At 68.4% G+C, this 17,368-nt stretch overlaps 1 protein-coding gene across 1 annotated transcript in view; it reads left to right on the top strand.

The window, feature by feature from the left end:
* Positions 1-3,390: 3,390 nt before the first annotated feature.
* LOC120399329 (SCO-spondin-like) overlaps positions 3,391-17,368 on the top strand; it is a 162,555-nt gene continuing 148,577 nt past the window's right edge. The window contains exons 1-11 of the mRNA XM_039527511.1: positions 3,391-3,519; positions 4,777-4,989; positions 5,853-5,935; positions 7,264-7,434; positions 7,918-8,124; positions 9,806-9,925; positions 10,456-10,614; positions 13,740-13,825; positions 14,917-15,045; positions 15,126-15,288; positions 15,754-15,994. Of these exons, the coding sequence (XP_039383445.1) occupies positions 3,416-3,519; positions 4,777-4,989; positions 5,853-5,935; positions 7,264-7,434; positions 7,918-8,124; positions 9,806-9,925; positions 10,456-10,614; positions 13,740-13,825; positions 14,917-15,045; positions 15,126-15,288; positions 15,754-15,994 (1,676 nt within the window). The 5' untranslated portion in view covers positions 3,391-3,415. The remainder of the gene's footprint in view (positions 3,520-4,776; positions 4,990-5,852; positions 5,936-7,263; positions 7,435-7,917; positions 8,125-9,805; positions 9,926-10,455; positions 10,615-13,739; positions 13,826-14,916; positions 15,046-15,125; positions 15,289-15,753; positions 15,995-17,368) is intronic.

The following is a 17,368-nucleotide window of genomic DNA, read 5'->3' as shown; positions in this document are numbered from 1 at the left end:
GTGAGGATAAGGCAGATCCGGGTCTGGGACGGGCGGCTGAAGGGGAAGCCAGCGGGGGCCGAGATTCCAGCCCCGCAGCTGGGAAATCCCCAGGCCACATCCTAGTTACACATGCGAGCCCTTGTTCTGGGCAGGCAACATCCTGGAGAGCCCCCACGCCGGCACCGGCGCTGCCAGCTGCCGCTCCCACCCCTGCCCACCACGGGAAAGGTGGCACAGAGCTCTGCTTTCGGGCCTGCCTGCCTCCCCAACGCCCCCAGGGGGGTCCTTCCCTGGGAAGCAGCTCGGCCGGGTCGTTAGAGCAAGGGGCTGGGCTGGGGGCCAGGACACCTGGGTTCTCTCTGTGGTGCTGGGAAGGGAGTGGGAGCTAGTCGGTTGGCTCTGGTGGTTAGAATAGGGGTGGGGCATCAGGACTCCTGGGTCCTATCCCTGGTTCCGGGATGGGAGTGGGAGCTGGAGGTTAGAATAGGGGGCTGGGTGTCAGGGTCTCCTATTGGTAGGTGGCTGCTCACTGTGTGATCTTGGGGGAGTCTCTGCCCTCTCGTGCCTTGATTTCCCTACATGGGAAGTGGGACCCCTGTACGTCCCTGGGGGCTGGGGAGCTCCCCGTTTGCAAAGGGGGTTGTGCACGTGTCCCCTGCGCCACACATGCTAATTGCAACGGGCTGTTATTGTCCTGCTGCCCCCCACGGCCCCTCACTCCGAAGCGTCCGAGGTGCAGCTTTGCATGCTGGGACTCGTAGTCTCTGGGGCCCCCATTGCCCAGGACCTGTGGCCATGGCAGGTTACAGGCTGCAGGGTGCGAGCAGGGAGAACCGCCTAGGTCCAGCTGGCTCCTCTGCCGAGCCCAGGGCATGGCTGGTCCCTGCACCTGCCCTGGGGCCGCGCCCAGTGACTGTCACGCACGGGGCCCCCACCCCACCCTGGCGACAGTTGGCCGGCGGGGATGACTTTGGGGCTCAGGCCATCCCATTCCTCGTCTGTTCCCCCGGAGCTCCCCCGGATCGTTCCCTCCCCCCTCGGGGCTCACACCTTCAGGCAGCTCCCAGGCTCCGCAGTGCCCCCTGCCCAGAGACACGCAGGGCACAGGGCTCCGTACCCGCCGGCCAGGCCTTGGCTCATCCCCCCACGTCTCCCCTGCAAAGTTTGGGCTGGAAAGACCCCGGCCCCCTGTGGCCCACGGGGAGGGTGGGGGCGGGGGGTTTCCGTCTGAGTGGGCAGAGCGAATCCCCACCGCAGCAGCTGCGTTTCCCGGGGAATTCTCCAATCCAGGCTCCTCCGATGGCTCAGCCGCCAGGATATAAAGCCCTCCCCGGGCTGCTGCCGCCCCACTCCCGAGGGGAAGAGCCACCCGGGGATGTGGCCCTAGGCGCAGGGAGCGGCTGCGGGGAAGGCAGACCCAGGCCAGCGCGCTGGGGCTTTGGGACTCCACGAGACTCAGGTAAGGGGGTGCCGGGTGCGCGAGGGTCCTGGGGGCTCGGAGCAGGTAGGGGTGGAAAATCCTGGGGCGATTCCTGCCCGGCTCCTACCCCAAAGTCTCTGAAGCGAGGTGCGTGAGTTCCCCACTCCCACCCAGCCCGGCGTGGCTGTGGGCATCCAGCGAACTTCCTACCCCGGGGTGAGCGTGGGGCACAGCAGGGATGTGGCGGACAGTTCTGGACTAGCCTGCTCCTAGGAGACGCTGCTGCCTCCCCATAGCAGTTAGGGGCTGGCAGGAGGGTTTCTAGCCTTTCTAAATCGTTGTGCTACCTAACGTAGCTGTGGACGTTAGTCACACGAGCGTCTAGCCAAATCCTTCTTTGAACCCACCGAAGCTCTTGGCCCCAGTACAATCTGGTGGCAGTGGGTTCCAAAGGTTAACGCTATTCGGTGTCTCCAGGAAGGCCAAGGTTTCCATAGCCCATGGTAGTCCCAGTCTGCAGCCCCGCTAGGGAGGGGAATAGTCTCCACTGCAGGGTGGGAGCCAGTCTGGGCCTCCCGCAGTAGCGGGGGGCTGACCCCGTCACACCCTGGGGCCCGGGCGGAGGGGGCGGCTCTGAGCTGGGCAGCGAGGTGCGGGATCAATGTGCCGTTTGCTAGCTGTTCCACGTGTGTGAGCACGCTGCACACGCTGCTGGGGGCGTGCGATTCCAGCCTGGGCAGGCTCCCACGCTAGCTCTGCTCCAGCGGGCGCACAGAAAGCAGCAGCAGGGGCAGCGGCGTGGGCTAGCTGCCGAGTACGTCCCCAAGGGTCAGGCGGGGCGGCTGGCCTGACCCGTCACCGTGCCACCGCTGCACACGGCTGTTCTTAGCACCTCGCTCCAGCACAGCTAGCGCCTCTGAGCCCGGGGGTTGGCACCTCCCAGCTGGTGCGTAGACCCTCGCCAGCGCCGGGCAAAGCCAGCACCAGTGGAACTGCTGGGGTCCGTAGGGCTCCCCCCACCTGGTGTTACCGAGCGGGGCTGACTGTGTTAGTGAGAACGGCCACAGCAGGCGAACACCCCCGGCGGCTGCAGGGCGAACGCTGGCCATGCTGGGGCGAAGGTTTCCTGGCCATCGGGCCGCTCTTTGGTGCCTTTTTCCATTTGGAAAAGCCTCCGCTCCAGGCAGGGAGCAAAACACTCCTGTGAGGTGACCAGCCGCACCCCACAAATAGCAGAGAATAGCTCTGACGGGCTGTGCTGAAATGCCTCGGTGTGAGGGGCTGGACAACCCTGAGTAACAAACCCACCCGGGAGAGCTCTGGCCGCTGCCAGCCCTGGCTCGGGGGGGTCTGAGCTCTGGGAGACCCCTGGCCGCTCCCAGCCTGGCTCGGGGGGGTCTGAGCTCTGGGAGAGCCCTGGCCGCTGCCAGCCATGGCTCGGGGGGGCTCCGTGGCCGCTGCCAGCCGTGGCTCGGGGGGTCTCCGCTCCAGGAGAGCCCTGGCCACTGCCAGCCGTGGCTCGGGGGGTCTCCGCTCCAGGAGAGCCCTGGCCACTGCCAGCCGTGGCTCGGGGGGTCTCCGCTCCAGGAGAGCCCTGGCCACTGCCAGCCGTGGCTCGGGGGGGTCTCCGCAGCTGCTGCCAGCCCTGGCTCGGGTCAGGGGCGGATCTGAGCTCTGGGAGAGCCCTGGGCCGCTCCCAGCCGTGGCTCGGGGGGGTCTCCGCTCCGGGAGAGCCCTGGCCACTCCCAGCCGTGGCTCGGGGGGTCTCCGCTCCGGGAGAGCCCTGGCCTCTGCCAGCCGTGGCTCGGGGGGTCTCCGCTCCGGGAGAGCCCTGGGCCACTCCCCGTAGTGCCCAGGCCAGATGAGTCCCTGCTGGACGGTTTGCTATGAACGCTGGCCTGGCCCTGGCCCGAGCTGCTTAGCAAAGTTGGGGGGTCTGAGCTGCCCCCGCTCCCAGTGAGCCTCTCTGTCTCCGCAGGCTGCACGTGGCGCCGGTGAGATTGGCTGTGGGCCATGCCGGGCGCAGCACGGGGCCGGGGTCTCTGCCCTCCCGCCGGGGAGCTGATGGGGACGCTGGTCTGGCTCTCGCTCTGGGTGCCGGCGGTGCTGGCTGAGGGGTAAGGACGTGTCTCCCGCTGTGGGTTCTTCCATGAGCAGCCGGCCCCGGGCTCCCCCGCCCCCAGGCCCGGCACCAGGAGGGCCCCTGCATGCAGGGGAGCAGAGCTGCGCCCCAGTGCGTGGGGCGATGACCCCCCAGGCGGCCGTGCGGCCGCAGGGCTCTGCCTGCCTGTGATCCCTGGGGCCGGTCCCCGCAGGCCCACGCGGTCCGTGGGGGGATGGGAAAAGCCTGAGTCCACTCGCATCCCTCAGGATAGAGGGGTGAGGCAGTGCGGGGGCAGGGCGAGGGTTAGTTTAGGGGACCCCTGCTCCCCCCCCCAGCTGGGCTCCTCACCCCCCGACTCCAGCCAGTCCCAAGGCCTCACAGCCCCCCCACGTGGCTTCACCCTCCGCTGCTGGCCGGGCGGTCTGGGAACCCCATGGCAGCCCCTCCCCCTGTGACTCCAATGTGAGGGGGAGGCTGGGAAGCCAGATCCCGGCACAGCTGGGACGGGGGAGCCAGGCTCCCTGAACCCCACGTCGTGGCTGGGACGGGGAGCCAGGCTCCCTGAACCCCACGTCGGAGCTGGGACGGGGGAGCCAGGCTCCCTGGACCCCACGTCGTGGCTGGGACGGGGAGCCAGGCTCAGCGCAGGCCTGGGCTGCACGGGGGGCTCCGGATCCGAGTGCTGCGGGTTTGGCGCTGGGACTCCTGGCCAGGCTTGGCCGGCTGAGGGCCGGGTTTGCAACCTGAGGGGAGGGATGGGAAAGGCTGGGTCCTGGGCTCTGGTTTGGGGGAGCTGGATCCAGGGCTCCGGTTTGGGGGTCCAGGGCTCCAGTTTGGGGGTCCAGGGCTCCGGTTTGGGGGAGCTGGATCCAGGGCTCCGGTTTGGGGGTCCAGGGCTCCGGTTTGGGGGAGCTGGGTCCAGGGCTCAGGTTTGGGGGAGCTGGATCCAGGGCTCCAGTTTGGGAGTCCAGGGCTCCAGTTTGGGGGAGCGGGGTCCAGGGCTCCGGTTTGGGGGTCCAGGGCTCTGGTTTGGGGGAGTGGGGTCCAGGGCTCCGGTTTGGGGGTCCAGGGCTCCAGTTTGGGGGAGCGGGGTCCAGGGCTCCGGTTTGGGGGTCCAGGGCTCAGGTTTGGGGGAGCTGGATCCAGGGCTCCAGTTTGGGGGTCCAGGGCTCCGGTTTGGGGGAGCGGGGTCCAGGGCTCCGGTTTGGGGGTCCAGGGCTCTGTGTGGGGGCCGGGCCCGTTCCTTGTTCGGATGCCGGTGCGGTTGCAGGCGCTGGTGCGAGAGGACGGAGCAGGTGACGGAGGAGGAGGTGGTGAGCCCCCGGCGCGAGCAGGCGGTGCCCTGCGCGGACGTGCACCACTACCACCTGGCCGGCTGGCGCATCGACCAGCACAGGATGCACCAGGCCTACGGCGGGGACCAGGCCATTGCCCACTTCTATGCCCAGGCCGGGCCCACCGCCTCCCTGTGCTACATCTACAAGTGAGCGGGCAGGGAGAGCGGGGGGCACCCAGGCCAAGCAGGAGCCGGCCCCGGGGCAGAGCAGGGGCTGCTGGGGGGAGGTGGGATCGGGGAGGCCAATAAGGAACCAAGGGAGATTCAGCCCAGGGGTGACTCCCTCAGCACCTCCCCTCTCTGTGCCCCCCGTCCCCTCTGTGCCCCCCATCCCCTCTCTGTGCCCCCCGTCCCCTCTGTGACCCCCATCCCCTCTCTGTGCCCCCATCCCCACTCTGTGCCCCCGTCCCCACTCGGTGACCCCTGTCCCCTCTCTGTGCCCCCCATCCTCTCTGTGCCCCTGTCCCCTCTCTGTGCCCCCTGTCCGCTCTGTGCCCCCATACCCTCTCTGTGCCCCCATCCTCTCTGTGCCCCTGTCCTCTCTGTGACCCCCATCCCCACTCTGTGCCCCTGTCCTCTCTGTGCCCCCGTCCTCTCTGTGCCCCCGTCCCCACTCTGTGCCCCTCGTCCCCACTCTGTGCCCCGTCCCCACTCTGTGCCCCTCGTCCCCACTCTGTGACCCCATCCCCTCTCTGTGCCCCCTGTCCCCTCTCTGTGCTTCCATCCCCTCTCTGTGCCCCCCATCCCCACTCTGTGCCCCTGTCCTCTCTGTGACCCCTGTCCTCTCTGTGACCCCCATCCCCTCTCTGTGCCCCCTGTCCTCTCTGTCCCCGTCCCCTCTCTGTGCCCCCTGTCCTCTCTGTGCCCCCATCCCCACTCTGTGCCCCCTGTCCCCTCTCTGTGACCCCATCCCCTCTCTGTGCCCCCTGTCCCCTCTCTGTGACCCCCATCCCCACTCTGTGCCCCCCATGTCTGTGCCTCTCTGACCGTGTCTCTCCCCTGCCCGCTAGGCCCCCAGACACGAGGCCCGTGGTGTGGAACCGCACAGTGCGAGCCTGCTGCCAGGGCTGGAGCGGGCCCCACTGCACCCAGGGTGAGGAGCCTGCCGGAGCCGGGCACAGGGCGTCGGGCTGGGGCCCGTGGGGGCCGGGTTCAGGGGAGAGGGGAGCCGAGCACAGGGTCTAAGGCAGGGGCTGGCGGGGGGTGGGGGGTTCGGGGGGAGGGGAGCCGGGCACAGGGCATCGGGCTGGAGCAGGTGGGGGCTGGGTTCACGGGTGGGAGGGGAACCGGCACAGGGCGTCGGGCTGGAGCAGGTGGGGCCTGGGGGAGGGGAGCCGGGCACAGGGCGTCGGGCTGGAGCAGGTGGGGGCTGGGTTCACGGGGAGGGGAGCTGGGCACAGGGCATCGGGCTGAAGCAGGCGGGGGCCGGGTTCACGGGGGAGGGGAGCCGGGCACAGGGCATCGGGCTGGGGCTGGCGGGGCTGGGTTCGGGGGAGGGGAGCCGGGCTCAGGGCGTCGGGCTGGAGCAGGTGGGGCTGGGTTCGGGTGGAGGGGAGCCGGGCACAGGGCGTCGGGCTGGAGCAGGTGGGGCTGGGTTCGGGGTGGGAGGGGAACCGGGCACAGGGCGTCGGGCTGGAGCAGGTGGGGTTCTGGGGAGGGGAGCCGGGTACAGGGCGTCGGGCTGGAGCAGGTGGGGAGGGTTCGGGGGAGGGGAGCCGGGCACAGGGCGTCGGGCTGGAGCAGGGGGGGGCTGGGTTCGGGGGAGGGAGCCGGGCACAGGGCGTCGGGCTGGAGCAGGTGGGGCTGGGTCTGGGGGAGGGGAGCCAGGCACAGGGCGTCGGGCTGGAGCAGGTGGGGCTGGGTTCACGGGGAGGGGAGCCGGGCACAGGGCGTCGGGCTGGAGCAGGTGGGGCTGGGTTCACGGGGGGAGGAGCCGGGCACAGGGCATCGGGCTGGGGCTGGCGGGGCTGGGTCTGGGGAGGGGAGCCGGGCTCAGGGCGTCGGGCTGGAGCAGGTGGGGCTGGGTTCGGGGAGGGGGGCCGGGCACAGGGCGTCGGGCTGGGGCCAGTGGGGGCTGGGTTCGGGGGGAGGGGAGCCGGGCACAGGGCGTCGGGCTGGAGCAGGTGGGGCTGGGTTCGGGGTGGGAGGGGAGCCGGGCACAGGGCGTCGGGCTGGAGCAGGCGGGGCCGGGTTCGGGGTGGGGAGGGGAGACGGGCACAGGGCGTCGGGCTGGAGCAGGGGGGGGTCGGGGTCGGGGGTGGGGCGGGGAGCCGGGCACAGGGCGTCGGGCTGGAGCAGGTGGGGGTTGGGTTCGGGGTGGGGAGGGGAGCCGGGCACAGGGCGTCGGGCTGGAGCAGGTGGGGGTCGGGTTCGGGGTGGGGCCTCGTTCTCCCCTGACCGGTGTCTGTCGCTCTCCCCCAGGCGAGGGCTTCCTGGGGCTCTGCTTCTCCACGTGGCAGTGCCAGGCCGGCCTGGGCACCTGGAACCTGTCCCTGCTGAGCATGGCCGAGTGCTGCGGGCGCCCCTGGGGCCGCAGCTGGAAGAACACCTCCTCCGAGCTCTGCCTCGGCTGCTCCGCCCTGCCCCTGCCAGGTGAGTCCCGGCTCCGGGGGCAAGGGGCCCTGCCCTGCGTGCTCCTCCCATTGCCAGGCCTTGCTGCATCCACTTGGGGCAGCGCCCCCAGCCCCCCAGCCAGTCCCACTCCGCAGCACCATGGAGCCGCAGCCCCCGGGAGATGGCAGCTCCCAGCATGCCTTGCTCCCTGCAGTGTGCTCTCCGGGACAGCCACAGGGGTGCTGAGGAGTGAGACCCTCACCCCCCCGGGCAGCAGTGATCCTCAGGAGAGACCCCAGGGTGCCCCTGGGCAGCTGAGCTCTGACTGACCCTCCCAGGGGGGCGAGTCGGAGCCCCCCACGCCAGGTCTCCCAGAGGCCGGTTACTGGGTGCCCCCCAGCCCATGCGGTCTCCCTCGCCCCCACGGCAGCTCACGGTGGGGGGTCCTGGTTCTGGGGTTCTGTGGGTGTCACCGGACCGTGACGTGCCCGCTGGCTGATCGGTCCCCCTGTTCTTCTGCAGGGGACCTGCCGGCCCCCTTCCTCCTCCGGCCCTTGCCCCCCACGGCCCTGCTGGGCCTGCCCAGGCCTCGCCACCGCCTCTTCGCCACCTGCGTCACCTGGGCCGGCTTCCACTACCGCAGCTTTGATGGGAAACATTTCCACTTCCACGGGGACTGCACCTACAGCCTAGCCGCTGCCTCCGACGGCACCTGGGCCGTGGACATCTCAGGCAGCGGGACCTGCACACCACCGCACTGCCACCGGGTACGGGGTCTCGCCGGGGTCCTCCGGGACCAGCCAGGGCCTCGGGCGGGGGGTGCGGGGAGAGACGGGAAGAAAGGGAGAGGGGGTGAGAAAAGAGCAAGGGAGAGTGTGATGGGTTCGGTCACAGACACCCCCTTGGGACTGTCACCTGATGTGCTGAAGTTACCTCTCAGCCCGTTTTCCTTGCCAGCTTGGGACCCCAGAACCCTGCCTTGTGGAGCCAGACACGCCAGCCTGCTGCAACACAGACCCAGAGTCTGGGCCATGCCCCCAAAGCTGCAGGCTTAGCTGAAAACAGTTTAGCAGGTCACCTCTCCAGCACCCAGACACCCAGCCCCCAATGGGATCCAAACCCCAAATGAATCCGCTTTACTCTGTCTAAAGCTTATCCAGGGTAAACTCATAGATTGTTCACCCTCTATAACACTGAGAGAGAGACATGCACAGCTGTTTGCTCCCCCAGGTTTTAATCACTTACTCTGGGTTCATTAATAAACAAAAGTGATTGTATTGAGTATAAAAAGCAGGATTTAAGTGGTCTCAAGTAATAACAGACAGAACAAAGTAAGTCACAAAAGCAAAATAAACTCGCAAGTCTAAGCCTAATACATTAAGAAGCTGATTACAGGTAAATCTGACCCTCAGAGATGTTCCAATGAGCTTCTTTCACAGATTAGACTCCTTCCTAGTCTGGGCCCAATCCTTTCCCCTGGTCCAGTCCTTGTCAGTTCCAGCTCAGGTGGTAGCTAGGGGATTTCTCATGACTGCAGCCCCCTTTGTCCTGTTCCATCCCCTGTTATAGCTTTGGCACAAGGCAGGAATCTTTTGTCTCTCGGGGTCCCCACCCCCCTTCTACATGGAAAGGTTCCCGATGTAAGATGGATTCCAGCATCATGTGACATGGTCACATGGCCTGTGAGATGCCCCAGCCTCCATTCTTCCCGGGCTGGCTCACAGGGACACAGGAAGGGCTGCACGTAAACAGCCATTCACAACCAATGGTCCTAGGCAATGGGAGCCATCAAGAGTCTAAACCCCCATCAAAGGCCCACACTTCGCACAGTTACAACAGGCCCCCAGAGTTATACCTCATATCCTGGCTCCAGATACACGAGTGGTCCATGCCTACAAACAGGGGGAATGTATTCCCTAGGTTACAACCTTAGTAGTGGTGCCTCCCAAGAGACCTTTTGCACAAAGCATATTCCAGTGACATCATATTTCCCCTCCTAAGGATATTTCCATAAATCATATGGATGCAACGTCAGAGAGAGACACACTGAGCGGGCTGGGGGCGGAGGGGGGTGCCAGGGAGAGCCCGGGGAGGAGACTGGCTGAGGAGGGGCTGGTGGAGGTCACCTACCCCCCCGCTCCGCAGAGCTTCAGGCCAGAAGACCTCCCAGGCCACAGGCCGTGAATTTCAGCCAGTTCTGTCTGGCCCGAGCCCCATGGCTTGTGTCTGGCTAGAGCGTCTCTCAGGGAAGTAGCCAGTCTGCTGGGCAGGCAGTGAGGGATGGAGACTCCCCGCTGCCCGGGGAAGCAGGTCCCAGTGGCCTGTCCCCGCGCTGTTAAGCCATGGGCCATGTTCCGCCGCCCCCCGCCAGCTCCGCGCGCCCCTGAGCTGCCAGCTCGCTCACTCTCTGCCCCGGCTCCCCCGCAGGCGCTGCGCATGCTCTTTGGGCTGGACCTGGTGGTGGCTCAGGGCCGAAACGTCTCCGTGAACGGGGCTGTGATGCCGGAGGGGGAGCCGCTCCTGCAGGACGGTGAGGGGGTCAGAGAGCTCTGCGGGGGAAAGCCACGGGGCCAGCACGCGGCACGCAGGGGCTTCCCATCTGCCTGGCAGAGCCCTGGAGACCCCCATGTCCTGGGCTCCCTGGGGTCTCCCCGGGCGCCTGGTGCTCAGCTGCCCTGACACCGCCGGGGTCCACCGTGCCCAGGGCCCGGGCAGAGCTGGTGGGGGGAGAGGTCTAGCACTGCTAAGGGGGCCCGGGCCCCGGGGGGGACAGGACTGCTGGGCCATGGGGCGAGCCTGGGGGAATGGGATGGGATTGAGGGGCACACAGAGCACTGAGGCTGTGCCCGGGCGGGAGCAGGCCGACAGTCCGTCACCCAGGGCTCTGAGCAGCCCAGCCCTGGGGCTCCCAGCCCCTCCTGGAGATGATCCCACCGCTGGCTCCATCTCCCTGGCAGGGAGGCCCCTTGCCCCTTGCTCAGACCCTCCCCGTCTCCGTGGGCACCGGCCGGCAGCCGGGCCCGTGGCTCTGCTGAGCTGCCCCCCGCCCTCCCCCTGCAGGGATCAGCGTCCGGTGGCTCGGTGACTTCGTCTTCGTGGAGAGCGGCCTGGGCGTGCGGGTCAAGTCTGACGGGCGCGAGACGGTGTATGTGACGGTCAGCGGGGAGCTGCGGGGGGCCACGCGCGGGCTCTGCGGGCGGTACAACGACGATCCTGCTGGTGAGCGCAGCCCTGCGGGGGCAGCCCGCCCTGGTCACCGCGTGGGGCCGGACCCCCTGCCGACAGCGCCCCGCCCCCAACCCGCCCTGCTCACCGCGTGGGGCCGGACCCCTGCCGACAGCGCCCGCCCCACCCCGCCCTGCTCACCGCGTGGGGCCGGGCCCCCTGCCGACAGCGCCCTGCCCCCAACCCGCCCTGCTCACCGCGTGGGGCCGGACCCCCTGCCGACAGCGCCCCGCCCCCAACCTGCCCTGCTCACCGCGTGGGGCCGGGCCCCCTGCCGACAGCGCCCCGCCCCCAACCTGCCCTGGTCATCAAGGGGTGCCGGACCCCCTGCCGACAGCGCCCCGTACCCAACCCGCCCTGGTCACCGGGTGGGGCCGGACCCCCTGACGACAGCTCCCCGTCCCCAACCCGCCCTGCTCACCGTGTGGGGCCGGACCCCCTGCCGACAGCGCCCCGCCCCCAACCCACCCTGCTCACCGCGTGGGGCCGGACCCCCTGCTGACAGCGCCCAGCCCCCAACCCACTCTGCTCACCGCGTGGGGCTGGACCCCCTGCCGACTGCGCCCTGCCCCCAACCCGCCCTGCTCACCGCGTGGGGCCGGACCCCTGACGACAGCACCCCGCCCCCAACCCACTCTGCTCACCACGTGGGGCTGGACCCCCTGCTGACAGCGCCCGCCCCAACCCTCCCTGCTCACCGCGTGGGGCCGGACCCCTGCCGACAGCGCCCTGCCCCCAACCCACCCTGCTCACCGCGTGGGGCCGGGCCCCCTGCCGACAGCGCCCTGCCCCCAACCCGCCCTGCTCACCACGTGGGCTGGACCCCTGCTGACAGCGCCCGCCCCAACCCACCCTGCTCACCGCGTGGGGCCGGGCCCCCTGCCGACAGCGCCCCGCCCCCAACCCACCCTGCTCACCGCGTGGGGCCGGACCCCCTGCCGACAGCACCCGCCCCAACCCACCCTGCTCACCGCGTGGGCCGGACCCCTGCCAACAGCGCCCTGCCCCCAACCCACCCTGCTCACCGCGTGGGGCCGGACCCCCTGCCGACAGCGCCCTGCCCCCAACCCGCCCTGGTCACCGCGTGGGCCGGACCCCTGCCGACAGCGCCCGCCCCAACCCGCCCTGGTCACCGCGTGGGCCGGGCCCCTGCCGACAGCGCCCGCCCCAACCCGCCCGGGTCCCCGCGTGGGGCCGGACCCCTGCCGACAGCGCCCGCCCCAAACCCGCCCTGGTCACCGCGTGGGCCGGACCCCTGCCGACAGCGCCCTGCCCCCAACCCGCCCTGCTCACCGCGTGGGGCCGGGCCCCCTGCCGACAGCACCCGCCCCAACCTGCCCTGCTCACCGTGAGGGGCCGGACCCCCTGCAGACAGCGCCCTGCCCCCAACCCGCCCTGGTCACCGCGTGGGGCTGGACCCCCTGCCGACAGCACCCTGCCCCCAACCCACCCTGGTCACAGTGTGGGGCGGGACCCCCTGCTGACAGTGCCCCGCCCCCAACCTGCCCTGCTCACCGCGTGGGGCCGGACCCCTGCCGACAGCACCCCGCCCCCAACCCCCCCGGGTCACCGCGTGGGGCCGGACCCCCTGCCGACAGCGCCCTGCCCCCAACCTGCCCTGCTCACCGTGTGGGGCCGGGCCCCCTGCCAACAGCGCCCTGCCCCAGGGACCCAAGATAGCTCTGTCACGGAGTGTGGGGGGTGACAAGGCCCTGCACCCCCGGGCTCCCTGCCGATTCCCCGGGACTCTCAGCCAGCCAGGAAAGCAGCAGGTTTATTCAGACGACAGGACACAGTCCAGGACAGGTCTTGCAGGCACAGACAACAGGACCCCTCAGCCGGGTCCATCTGGGGCCCCCAGGGAGGCCAGAGCCCCATTGGGAGGCCAGAGCCCAGTCTGGGCTCCCGTCCCATTTTCCCAGCCAGCTCCAAACTGAAACCCCCTCCAGCCTCTCACTCAGCCCCCCCCCCGGCTCCTCCCCCAGCCTTTGGGCAGAGGTGTCACCTGGCCCCAACCCCCCTCCTGGTTCTCAGGTTCTGTGCTCAGGTATCTGGCCTCAAGGAAAGTCGCTCATCCCCAGTGCAGCCAGGCCCAGCAAAACTCCCCTGTAACCTTCCCAGGCAGCACTCCCCCGTCCCTGCTGCATCCCAGCCACCCCCCAGGAGTCAACGAAACATTGAGAACATTCCCACTTCCTCGCAGTGTCCATCTCCGCCAGCTCTGCTGGGCGTGTCTCCCTCACAGCGCTCAGCGAGCACCGGAGCCCCCCCTGCCAGGTCCTGGGACATCCCCGGCCCCTGCATCCCGGCGGGGGACACCTGTCCCATCCAACGGCCCTGCTGGGCGTGTCTCCCTCACAGCGCTCAGCGAGCACCGGAGCACCCCCTGCCAGGGCCTGGGACATCCCCGTCCCTGCATCCCGGGGGGGGACACCTGCCCCATCCAACGGCCCTGCTGGGCGTGTCTCCCTCACAGCGCTCAGCGAGCACCGGAGCACCCCCTGCCAGGGCCTGGGACATTCCCGGCCCCTGCATCCGGGGGGGGGGGGACACCTGCCCCATCCAACGGCCCTGCTGGGCGTGTCTCCCTCACAGCGCTCAGCGAGCACCGGAGCCCCCCCTGCCAGGGCCTGGGACATTCCCGGCCCCTGCATCCCGGGGGGGGAGGGGGGGGACGGGACACCTGCCCCGTCCAATGGCCCTGCTGGGCGTGTCTCCCTCACAGCGCTCAGCGAGCACCGGAGCCCCCCCTGCCAGGGCCTGGGACATTCCCGGCCCCTGCATCCCGGGGGGGGGACACCTGCCCCATCCAACGGCCCTGCTGGGTGAGGGCCCCCAGCTCGCTCCAGGGGACGGGACAGGACGGTCCTCGCACCCCTGGGGCTCTTCTCTCCTCAGCCTGCCTGTGTCTTGGTGACAGTGCCCTGCCACTGCCCATGCGTCTCCTCTGGGGCGGAGCAGGGAGCGGACACCAGAGGCTGTTCCCGGCTTGGGCTGGTGAGCGCGGTGTGAGACCTGAGGGGAGATCTGGCCGCGGGGGGTGCCCCCATTCCCATCCCTGACCCACCAGCAGGGGCGGGTTCCTCTCCCCACATCCCCAGCGCCTGTTGTGCTTGCAGATGACTTCCTGCGTGTAGGAGGGGATGTGGCCACGCTCGCTGCCAGCTTCGGGAATTCCTGGAGGGTCCCGGATGCCAGCCCAGAGGTACTGGGGAGGGCCCCTGCTGCTGTCCTCTCCCATGGCTCAGAGGGAGGGGGAGGGCGTGACACCCCCCCAGGACTCCACTAGTGCCCAGAGCCCTTCGCCCCTCTGCAGCGTATTCCTGACCCTGCCAGGAGCAGCCGAAGCCGGGGTGTGTGCGGCAGCTGGTGGCAATGCTTCTCCCGCACAGGAGCAATGCGTGCTCAGAAGGGGGAGCGCCCGGGGGCTGCATGGGGTGAGGTGGGGGTGCTCCCCCCCCGTGCGGCTCTGGGGGGTGCTGGGCTGATGGCCGAGGCTGGGGGTGCTCCCCCACGTGCAGCTCTGGGGGGCGCTGGGCTGATGGCCAAGTCTGGGGGTGCTCCCCCCCGTGCAGCTCTGCGGGGGTGCTGGGCTGATGGCCAAGGCTGGGGGTGCTCCCCCACGTGCGGCTCTGGGGGGCGCTGGGCTGATGGCAGAGCCTGGGGGTGCTCCCCCCATACAGCTCTGGGGAGCGCTGGGCTGATGGCCGAGCCTGGGGGTGCGCCCCCCATCCAGCTCTGGGGAGCGCTGGGCTGATGGCCGAGGCTGGGGGTGCTCCCCCCGTGCGGCTCTGGGGGGCGCTGGGCTGATGGCGGAGCCTGGGGGTGCTCCCCCCGTGCGGCTCTGGGGGGCGCTGGGCTGATGGCCGAGGCTGGGGGTGCTCCCCCCGTGCGGCTCTGGGGGGCGCTGGGCTGATGGCCGAGGCTGGGGGTGCTCCCCCCCATGCGGCTCTGGGGGGCGCTGGGCTGATGGCAGAGCCTGGGGGTGCTCCCCCCCCGTGCGGCTCTGGGGGACGCTGGGCTGATGGCGGAACCTGGGGGTGCTCCCCCCCTTGCGGCTCTGGGGGGCGCTGGGCTGATGGCCGAGGCTGGGCGTGCTCCCCCCCCGTGCGGCTCTGGGGGGCGCTGGGCTGATGGCCAAGGCTGGGGGTGCTCCCCCCCCTTGCGGCTCTGGGGGGCGCTGGGCTGATGGCCGAGGCTGGGCGTGCTCCCCCCGAACAGCTCTGGGGGGCGCTGGGCTGAGCGGAGCCTGGGGTGCTCTGGCACTGACGAGGTTTCTCCTCTGCCCGGGTGCAGCTCCCGTGCCAGGACGCGGCGGAGGCGGGACACAGCTGCGACGTCGCGGAGGCCGGTGCCCTGAGGCAGGAGGCCGAGGCCATGTGCCGGAAGCTGCTGGCCAGCCCCTTCAGCCAGTGCCACTCCGAGGTCAGGGGGAGGCGGTACCCACCCCCCGGGGGGCAGCCGCGTCCCCCCAGCGCTCACTGACGCGGCCTCTCTCCCGGCAGGTGGACCCGGGCGGATTCTACGACGCCTGCATGTACGCGTCCTGCCAGCAGGGAGGCACGGGAGCCGGGCGGCAGGAGGCCGTGTGCGCCACCTTCGCCAGCTACGCCCGCGACTGCGCCCAGCAGCACGTCTACGTCGACTGGCGGAGGCCCGGGTTCTGCGGTAGGGGCCATGCGCTCCCCGGCAGCACCACGGACCCCTCCCCCTGCCCTGCCCCCCGCCCTCACGCACGCCACCTGCCACAGACCCCACACCTTCCCCTCGCACCTGGGTCCCATCCAGCCCTGGCCCCCACATACACCCAGGAGAGGCTCAGCCCCCCGGGCAGCCTGCCCATGAATGCCCAGGGCTGGACGGCTCTGGTGCATGTGTAGGAGGCAGGGAATGGTGCTGCCCTCTCGTGGCGAGGCCCATGGGTCAGAGACCCACTACCCCTGTCAGTGGGGAGCAGCTCCTCTCACTCCGGCACCGCAGCCTGCATGGGGGGAGCAGCAGCCCCCCGGGGCTCTTGCGGCGTCTCCCCACATGAGCGACAGGGCAGATGTGCTCCCTGGGAGCCCGCGCCTGGCTGCCCGGCAGAGGGGGCACTGCCAGCCGGGCCTGAGGCAGCGTGTGTCTGCCCCGCAGAGAAGCAGTGCGGCCAGGGGAAGCAGTACTCGGACTGCGTGTCCTCATGCCCGGCCAGCTGTGCCGCCGTGGGTACCGGCGAGGAGGGGCACTGCCGGGACGAGTGCGTGAGTGGCTGCGAGTGCCCGCCGGGCCTCTACCTGGAGGGGGGGGCCTGCGTCCCTGAGAGCGACTGCCCCTGCTACCACCGTCGCCAGAAGTACAGCCCAGGGCAGAGCATCCAGCAGCGGTGCAACCAGTGGTGAGGAACGCCCCCATCCCCTCTGCCGCCGGGCACCAGTGTGGGCACCGGGGAGGGGCAGCCCCGGGTAACCCCCAGCCAGCCTGAGCCCCGTCCCGCACTGCCTGGGGCAGCTGCTGGCGCCGTCCCGTGCCAGGCTGGGGTGCGGGGATCCGCGGGGACGGCCCGGGCTCTATGGGCCCCTCAGTGATGGAGCGGGGTCAGTCCCCGTCTCACAGCTCAGCCAGCCCACGATCCCACCCCGCCCGAGGGGAGAGCAGCATCGTGTGGGGAGCCCCCTGCCTCCTGGGGAATCGCTGGGGGCCCTTCTCCCTTGCCCAGGCAGCTGCGCTCCTTTCCCATACAGCTGACCCGTGGGAGCCAGCTGAGGTCGCTCAATCAGGGTGAACTGCAAACAGACCAGGGCAGACAAACCCCAAACGCTGGTGGTTATTCCAATACTTCGATTTACCAACCAGCACAGAACAATTTCTATTTTACCATACAGGGTATTCAGAGTCCAAACACCGCAGTTCCCTTAAAGTGCCCAGACACACACCTCAGACATGATGATGATCACTGAAAATCTGATCTCATCCTATAAAAGAAAAGGTTCTTCCAACCCAAAGGATCAGCCACACACCCAGCTCCAATTATAACTTAGATCTTACCCACAATACACGCCACAGCCAATTCTTATTAACTAAGCTAAAATGTATTAAAAAAGAAAAGTGAGAGAGTGTTGGTTAAAAGATCAATCTATAGACAGACTTGAATTCAATTCTTGAGGTTCAGACACAGCAGAGAGGAGCTTGTAGTTGCCAAAAGTCCTTTTAGAAATAGTCCAGAGGTTACAGTCCAATGTCCATATTCAGGGTGGCTCCAGTCAGTGACTGGGGATCTCAATCCTTGTGGCTTAAGGTTTCCCCCTCTTGAAACCCAAAGCAGATCTGAGATGAAGCAGGATCGTGTTCCAGGTTCTTATACATTTCCAGGAGCCTCTTGGCCTGAGAAAACAATCGGCTTCATTCTCCTTCTCCCAAACATCCTGGCAATTAGCACAGGGTAATTTATCCATTAAACAGTTCAGATACAGGTCACCACAACCTTCAAAGAGACACACAGACAATAATCCTATTTCCCTCAAGTATCTTCCTAATATTCCTGTTTTGATCTTTGAATCAAAGCTCTAGCAATAGACAAGACTTGTTTGCTGACATCCCAGGACCTGAGCAAACATCTCCCCTTCTACCTCTACCAATGCAGATTTGCATTTCAAAGCTCTGGTCATTTACAGATCTGCCTAACCAGTCCTCAGGGTTCACCCCTGGGTCAGGTCAGCCTGGGAGGTGATTAACTCTTCCTGGCCCTGTCATCTTTCAATGAGATATTAGA

This window comes from Mauremys reevesii, linkage group 2 (assembly GCF_016161935.1).
Source record: "Mauremys reevesii isolate NIE-2019 linkage group 2, ASM1616193v1, whole genome shotgun sequence".
Taxonomy (NCBI): Eukaryota; Metazoa; Chordata; order Testudines; family Geoemydidae; genus Mauremys; species Mauremys reevesii.
Note: the sequence above shows the minus strand (reverse complement) of the source record. Positions and strands in the feature narration are given on the sequence as shown.